At 40.5% G+C, this 9,101-nt stretch overlaps 1 protein-coding gene across 5 annotated transcripts in view; it reads left to right on the forward strand.

The window, feature by feature from the left end:
* LOC110489742 (lethal(3)malignant brain tumor-like protein 4) overlaps window positions 1-9,101 on the forward strand; it is a 143,805-nt gene that overhangs the window by 83,198 nt on the left and 51,506 nt on the right. For all 5 annotated transcript variants that reach the window (XR_002468616.2, XM_021562594.2, XM_021562595.2 and 2 more), the window contains one exon: window positions 4,611-4,684. Coding sequence is in view for 4 of the 5 variants with exons in the window: in XM_021562594.2 (XP_021418269.2) it covers window positions 4,611-4,684 (74 nt within the window). In the remaining variant the exon portion in view is untranslated. The remainder of the gene's footprint in view (window positions 1-4,610; window positions 4,685-9,101) is intronic.

The raw sequence follows: 9,101 nt of genomic DNA on the forward strand, positions 1-9,101 counted from the left end.
GATTTACTGCATGCCTTGAACATTATGTAAGGCTGCGGTTATATAAAAAATGAAAATAAAAAGTGTCACACAAGCCTAAAATTAGGAACAGTTACCTGACATATCCATCGTGGTTGATCCGGCTATATTTTACCGAAATACATTGGAGCTTGTTATGTAAGATACTTGTATCAATATTTCCTGATCTGGCATGCCTCCCTCGATGCAGTGAAAATAAAACCCAGTATTGCGTTATTCTCTAGTCCATTGTTTGAGTGCAGCAATGCAGCAGAGATGTACACTACCGTTCAAAAGTTTGGGGTCACTTAAAAATGTCCTTGTTTTTGAAAGAAAAGCAACAAAAAAAGTCAATTCAAATAACATCAAATTGATCAGAAATACAGTGTGGACATTGTTATCGTTGTAAATTACTATTGTTGCTGGAAATAATTTTTTAATGGAATATCTACATAAGCGTAAAGAGGCCCATTATCAGCAACCATCACTCCTGTGTTCCAGTGTTAGCTAATCCAAGTGTATAATTTTAAAAGGCTAATTGATCATTAGAAAACCCTTTTGCAATTATGTTAGCACAGCTGAAAACTGTTGTGCTGATTTAAAGAAGCAATAAAACTGGCCTTCTTTAGACTAGTTGAGTATCTGGAGCATCAGCATTTGTGGGTTCGATTACAGGCTCAAAATGGCCAGAAACAATGCACTTTCTTCTGAAACCTGTCACTCTATTCTTGTTCTGCGAAATTAAGGCTATTCCATGTGAAAAATTGACAAGAAACTGAAGATATCGTACAACGCTGTGTACTAACTACTCCCTTCACAGAACAGAGCAAACTGGCCCTAACCAGAATAGAAAGAGGAGTGGGAGGCCCCGGTGCACAACTGAGCAAGAAGACAAGTACATTAGAGTGTCTAGTTTGAGAAACAGACGCCTCACAAGTCCTCAACTGGCAGCTTCGTTAAATAGTACCCGCAAAACCACAGTCTCAACGTCAACAATGAAGAGGCGACTCCGGGATGCTGGCCTTCTAGGCAGAGTTAATCTGTCCAGTATCTGTGTTCTTTTGTCCATCTTAATCTTTTCTTTTTATTGGCCAGTCTAAGATATGGCGTTTTCTTTGCAACTCTGCCTAGAAGGCCAGCATCCCGGAGTCGCCTCTTCACTGTTGACGTTGAGAAGTTGAGACTCATTAATCATTCAATGTTTGTCGGCTCGACTTTCAAACGGGGAGACAAGACCCCTTGAGAGTTTTGAAATAATGAACTTGATACTCTTTGAGCTGGTTTGTGTATTATGAAACATCAACAACGTAGTCCTTTGAGATAGCTTTGGCTTCATTTTGGCTGATCCTCAAGGTTATTTCTGTCTGTGGCCAGTCTTGGAAATACTGTCAGGACTTGTCCATGGGAACTTCCTTTAGTGCCTCAATTTATTTATCTCCTATTCACTGTCACAATCAATTCAAAAGCATGGCTTTCACTTTACACAATGTATGTAGTGTCATGGTCTGAAGTAGACCTGTGCTGTAGCTGTAGACTCTAAAATCTATTATAACATAATAAATATGGCCTTTTAGTTTTTTTAATTTTCACTATATCACTGGATTATTGAAGCTGTAAATCCCGTACTTCCCATTGACAATGATAGAGTTAGCTATAGCTAATGCAGGATGGGAAGTTACTGTAGTCTGAATTAGAAGTGTATCATTTCACTGGTTCTTAATAGTGTGTGCTGGAAGTGTTTGACTGGACCTTTTTTTATATAAATGTTTTTATTTTTTATCGATATGATTTATTTAAGTGTCATACACCTACCGGTGCCCAGTCCACATGGGCTTACAAGACACTAGTAAACACAGTTCCATTTTCCTTGTACTCAACAAAATAACATTTAACAAATGATATCCAGTTGAAGTTGGAAGTTTACATACATTTGGGTTGGAGTCATTAACTTGTTTTTCAACCACTCCACAAATGTCTTCTAAACAAACTATAGTTTTGGCAAGTCGGATAGGACATCTACTTTGTGCATGACATAAGTCATTTTTCCAACAATTGTTTACAGACAGATCATTTCACTTATAATTCACTGTATCACAATTCCAGTGGGTCAGAAGTTTACATACACTAAGTTGACTGTGCCTTTAAACATCTTGGAAAATTCCAGAACATGATGTCATGGCTTTAGAAGCTTCTGATAGGCTAATTGATATCATTTGAGTCAATTGGAGGTGTACCTGTGGATGCATTTCAAGGCCATCGTTATGTTTGGAGGAAAAAGGGGGAGGCTTGCAAGCTGAAGAACACCATCCTAACCGTGAAGCACGGGGGCTGGCAGCATCATGTTGTTGGGGTGCTTTGCTGCAGGGGGGACTGGTGCACTTCACAAGATAGGCAGAGGCAGGAACATTATGTGGATATATTGAAGCAACATCTCAAGACATCAGTCAGGAAGTTAAAACTTGGTCACAAATGGGTCTTCCAAATGGACAATGACCCCAAGCATACTTCCAAAGTTGTGGCAAAATGGCTTAAGGACAACAGAGTCGAGGTATTGGAGTGGCCATCACAACGCCCTGACCTCAATCCTATAGAAAATTTGTGGGCAGAACTGAAAATGCGTGTGCGAGCAAGGAGGCCTACAAACGTGACTCAGTTACACCAGCTCTGTCAGGAGGAATGGCCAAAATTCACCCAACTTATCGTGGGAAGCTTGTGGAAGGCTACCCAAAATGTTTGACCCAAGTTAAACAATTTAAAGGCAATGCTACCAAACAGTAATGTAATGTAATGTATGTAAGCTTCTGACCCACTGGGACTGTGATGAAAGAAATAAAAGTTTAAATAAATAATTCTCTACTATTATTCTGATATTTCACATTCTTAAAATAAAGAGGTGATCTTAACTGACCTAAGACAGGGAATTTTTACTAGGATTAAATGTCAGAAATTGTGAAAAATTGAGTTTAAATGTATTTGGCTAAGGTGTATGTAAACTTCCGACTTCAACTGTACATACAATAATCATGACAGATAGCATCTCGCCACATGTTTACATAGTAGATAGAATTCTAACTGTTCTTGTTCCCCTCATCATCTGTCACTATATTCTCTTTAACGGTAGGGCCTAGCATTTCCGTATCTGTGGATGGAATTTGCATTGTGCAGTAGATTTGATTGGCGATTCAGGTATGGTCTCTGACTGCTTAGACCTCTGTCAATATCTTCCTGTAGAGGTAGCATCATCCAGGGGGAAGGGCAGAGGCTCACTATAGTCTCCTTTAAATCCCTGTCTGATAGAACATAACAATGAGAGGACTTCTCCCAAATGGAGCAGACAGGTCTTATGCCTTTGGAGGAGACGCATTAAAAGTTGTGCTGCCGTAGAATTACTTATGTTGAACATACATTCCCATTTAAGTCAATTTAATTTATGTATATAGCCATGTCCTTTCCAGTTATGCTACTCTAATGCGCTCCCCTGAGCTCAATTGTTCCCCCAGGCATATTCGGGACATGCATTCATTTCATTGCCTCTAAGCACGTACTAGAAGATGTCTTGCAGTTATTACAAGAAGAATTCTGTAGCCATCCATATTACCATAGCCATAACTTTTTAAAATCTGCATTGCCAAAGTATTGTGCACTGCTGTAGTTTGTCCCCATAGACACACCTGGTCCAGGTCATTTAGAATATGTTTTGGGGTTTTATATTTCTCACCTTTTTATTATTTTATTTGTTAAGCACTTTGAAATGCATCCGCTGTAAGAGATTTTACTCTACACATAATGTTTGATTATTTGATTAATTTCTCATAGAGAACACAGTCCCACTGTAAATGAGGTGCAACTTATAAAGGCTTCATAAGCCCTACATAAATGCTTCACAAATCATCTATAATCGTATGTCATACTCTATAAATGGTGTACAAGAATACATAGTATTTTATGTCACGTTTGGCAAATCACCCTACAGTGGTAATGGATGTCATCCTTTATACACCATTTATAATGCATTGGATACACTTATAGATGATTTATGAAGCCTTTATGTAGTGTTTATGAAGCCTTTGTAGTGCTTATGAAGTGTTTTATGTATGCTATATAAAGCCTTTATAAGTTGTAAAATCTGTTGTTTTACCTTCATTGAAAGACCTGCATCAGGTGTGGCTCTATGGTGTTTCTCCTACAGTCTTCTTTACTGTCAAGAGAGACTGCCCTGCCAAACTGCATCATAGTCCCCCTTTCAGCTAGCACCCAATCACTGTGGACATGCTATCATAACCACTATCCATAGAGCTATCATTACTGTATCCTCAGCACTGGTGTTTTTCTCTGCCAGGAGCACATCGATGTACAGCAGTTTGTAAGATGGTGCAATGATGTGAATGCTATAAAGTAGATACGTATGTGTGCTTTATAATAGGATATATTTTTATACCATGACGATATATAGATTTTATGTAAGCCATCTCAGGTTTATATTCGCTCTGTTGTTAGGACTTAAAAGCAGTTCCACCTCAATGCTTGTTTGCTTGGTAATCTTCTAGCCCCAATAGTGAATCACTTTCTCGCTGTAAGATCATCTCTCTCTCGCTCTTTCTTTATCTCCTCAGGCTCTCCCAGTCAACAAAATATCTGCGAGTCAAAGAGGAGGAGGAAGAGATTGACTTGAATAGCATGATCACAGGTAATGGAAACAGCTGGGGTAGATGGTTCAAAGGTTGTCGTTAATGGTATTATTGACATCCTGGATGCTTTCCCTCGCTCTTTGGAGTGTCGTATGGGCTGGAGATACTACATTACCTACAGTCATTTCCCCCCGTACCTTCTGGCAGCCGGCACCCCAAGTGACTCAAGGCAACGAGAGCATAGACCTATCTATGTACCTGTGGCACCTTTTTAGTTGTTTTTATATATATATATAGAGAGAGAGAGAGAGAGGCCTGGCCACTAAACACTCACTAATGATGACACTGTAATGCCCTTTTATAGTCGAGTCTCCCCACCCAAAGCTATTCAGCTAGTGACAGGTTTTTATTTTTAAATTGTGTAAGTGGCTTGCCGGCTGCTTAGCATCTGACAGGTAGTTACTCTCCACGAAGATGGCTGGTTGTGTGAGCGAGCAATCACTGGAGAGTTGGATACCCAATTTCACCTGAGGTAATTGATGTCAATCACGGTTGCTACTGGGGTGATTTCTCTGTGAAATTGGGCGTTTTCAAGTAGCAAGGAAGTATTAGTCCTAAGTCACTGGATCACCTGGCCTCGCAGTCACTCATTTTGATTTCAGTGAGCACAGGTGTAATGGAGTTTTGAGACTGGTTCAAAACCTAGTGGGGAAAAACACAGATCTTTTAGTTTAGTTTTTCTTTTTACTACATTGGCGAGGCCCAATAACATCTAGATTCCTCTATCTATTTGGATAGCTGCATTGATTGCTATGATTTGGTGGGTGGTTTCCATGGCAACCTGGCCCAGTCAGCAGGAGAGAGGTGGGGGGGGGCACAGGGAGTGTGTGTGTGTGTTTTTGTGTGTGTGTGTGTGTGCGTACGCGTGTGTATTTTTCCGTTAAGCTGTCAGTTTCTCCCAAGGAAAAAGAGACGACGTAGTCTGGAAGGAGCCCTGTTTCGTATCTTTTCAGGCCGAATGCATTTCACCGGCTGTGTATCGGAGTGAATAACTAATTTTAGGTCCACTACCCGCGATGACAGCTCTTCCAACTCTGTGAGGACGATAAGAGGAGGTGAAAGAGCTCTAGTTGTGACGACAGAACGCATTACTGCTACAGCCGGAGTAGCCAGTCAGGCAGGCCACACACACACACACACACCAGATACACACACACCCAAACACATACTTGTGCACACAAACCATACCACACTCACCTTACCTCCAGGCCACAAGGACCCAATTGCTTCTGCCATGAGTTTGTTCTTTGCTGCCTCAACGAACTAACCAAACTGATCCGTACTCTACTGTGAAGGATGATTCTGGAACCTGGATTTCATTCAGTACATTCTGTACCGGCAATGTGATAAGATAGTTAGAGAACACCACACAATGAGAAATTAAACTGAAGAACACTCAAAAATCTCATTCTTCTCACTCCATGCAGGAATGTCCATTCTTGTCATTCTTTCCTCCTTTGTTTTGTGGGACTTTTTCAGTAACTGTGGGATGGCAAGTGATCAGGAGAGACTTGTCGGGTCACCCCACCCTTGGACTCCTTTACAGCTGAAATCCCTTCTGAAAGGGACAGATGAGAGAGAGAGATTCACCTCTTTTCTATCCCTTCTCTCCTCCAGCCTGTCCTCTTCTCTCTCCTTTTTCCTTACCTCTCTTCTTCTTTCCTCTCCTCCATCCTCTCCTCTATCTTCCTGGTACAGGAAGAGACAGTCCACCCATGGCCTTGGCTACAGCATACTTTTCAAACTGGACTTTTTGTAGTTAACAAATATTGTTGCTAAAGCATATAGTTATTACTCACTATGAGTTTATATGGTAGTTATACTATAGTTAAAGCATTTGTGTAAGTGGTACTGCAATGTTCATTACTGAGCTGTAGTTTACATTTCTTATCCCACACTAGCAGATAATCATATTCTGGTCTTGATTCATTCATAACTGTCGTAGAGTTGAATACACTTCTGAGTGTCATGACAATCCATCTCTGAACAATGTTAAATATGTTAATGTACTGAATGATTGTGTTAGTGAGAATGATCTGATTGCAATATCATCCATTGAAGATCTTGACTCATGACTTGCGTTCATATATATATATATGCACTGTATATATATAATGCACTGTATATATATATATATATATATCACACACACACACACACAGTGGGACAAAAAAGTATTTAGTCAGCCACCAATTGTGCAAGTTCTCCCACTTAAAAAGATGAGAGAGGCCTGTAATTGTCATCATAGGTACACTTCAACTATGACAGACAAAATGAGAAAAAAAATCCAGAAAATCACATTGTAGGATTTTTTATGAATTTATTTGCAAATTATGGTGGATATCGACATAACCTGAAAGGCTGCTCAGCAAGGAAGAGAACCCGATGGTCACTCTGACAGCATTCTAGAGTTCCTCTGTGGAGATGGGATAACCTTCCAGAAGGACAACCATCTCGGCAGTACTCCACCAATCAGCCTTTATGATAGTGGCCAACCGGAAGCCACTCCTCAGGAAAAGGCACATGACAGCCCGCTTGGAGTTTGCCTAAAGACTCTCAGACCATGAGAAACAAGATTATCTGGCCTGATGAAACCAAGGTTGAACTCTTAGTCTGGATCGAGGGAAAGATGAACAGAGAGAAGTACAGAGACATCCTTGATGTGAAAGCCTGCTCCAGAACCTCAGACTAGGGTGAAGGTTCACCTTCCAACAGGACAACAACCCTAAGCACACAGCCAAGACAATGCAGGAGTGGCTTCAGGACAAGTCTCTGAATGTCCTTGAGTGGCCCAGCCAGAGCCCATACTTGAACCCGATCGAACATCCCTGGAGAGACCTGAAAATAGCTGTGCAGCGATGCTCCCCATCCAACCTGACAGAGCTTGAGATGATCTGCAGAGAAGAATGGGAGAAACTCCCCAAATACAAGTGTGCCAAGCTTGTAGCGTCATACCCAAGAAGAGTCCATATTTATATACATTTTTTTTATATAACCTTTATTTAACTAGGCAAGTCAGTTGAGAACAAATTCTTATTTACAATGACGGCCTCGGAACATTGAGTTAACTGCCCTGTTCAGGGGCAGAACGACACATTTGCAAACATTTTTAAAATCCAGGTTTTGCTTTGTCATTTTGCGGTATTATGTATAGATTGATGAGAAGGATTTTAAAAAAAAATCCATTTCAGAATAAGGCTGTAATGTAACAAAATGTGGAAAAAGTCAAGGGGTCTGAATACTTTCTGAATGCACTGTATATACAAATCTTTTAAAAAGATGTATTCCTTTATTATTTTTCACTAACCCTCCCCTAATTGGAGTAAAATAATGAACATGAACGCTTCTACTTACAGCTCAAACATACTATATATATTTTACAGACAATCTATTTTACATTGGTTAACTTTTGTTTGTTTTTAGTTCTATCTTTCCTTTACCCTCAACTCCTCTCATCTATTTCTGAAGACCATCCAGTTTGATTTCTATTTGCCATATATTTTTACCAGTGCTGTTTCACAAAAGTTCAGAACATATTAAAAGTGGCTTTCATGTGTCTGATTGGGCCTTCCACGCATGCAGAATGACACTGCACTCTATCACGCGCACTACTCTACACCATTTTGAAGATTCACTAAGTGATGTGCTGCTCTCTTCTTTCTTTCTTTCTTTCTCTCTTTCCCTCGCTCTCTCTTTCTCTTTCTCCACCCAATCGTGAAGAGCAAGTGGTCTCACAGTCTCATAACTGTGCAGGGAAACAGATGGTCCCTATCTGACACTCGCTGGGGAGAGAGCCACCCCATACACAGTCATTTTCTAGCGCGCCAGTGGCCCCCACCTACTGTGGCCTGTTCACATTTCCCTGCTGCTGTTCAATATGGGCTAATGCTGCTGGGATCCTCAATGTCTAGTCTCACATGAAAAGTATCTGGAACTCTTTGTTTACATACCAAGCTGATTTGGAACAGTGGAGGCCTTTGCTATTGTTGAGCTTCTGAGGGAGTTGGAATTTCAGGGTTGAGGTGAAATCCATGTCTGAAGGGATGTTTTGGTTGGCATAGTGCTAGTTAGGACTGTCCCCGACTAAAAAAAATTTTTAAAAAATGGTGGTCGACCAAGATTTGTCCTGTTCAATCGATTGGTCGAAATGTTTAAACATATTTTTCCATATATAGACAGACACACTCTGTTTGAATAAAATAAACTACATATGCACCGAGCTTGACTGATGCTTTAAGCACACTGTTTGATTAAATAATTAAGACACACAAATAACTCAAGAGCCCGATGGTCACACTGTGTTGAAAAAAATGACAGTGAGTACCTGTGTAACTGGCGCACGTTGTCTCGCTGTCCTCCCTACTGCAGCGAAAATGCACCACAGCAAGTGTTTATTGTGCTGTCCGTGCTGAAGCT

Source organism: Oncorhynchus mykiss, chromosome 15, assembly GCF_013265735.2.
Source record: "Oncorhynchus mykiss isolate Arlee chromosome 15, USDA_OmykA_1.1, whole genome shotgun sequence".
Classification (NCBI taxonomy): Eukaryota; Metazoa; Chordata; class Actinopteri; order Salmoniformes; family Salmonidae; genus Oncorhynchus; species Oncorhynchus mykiss.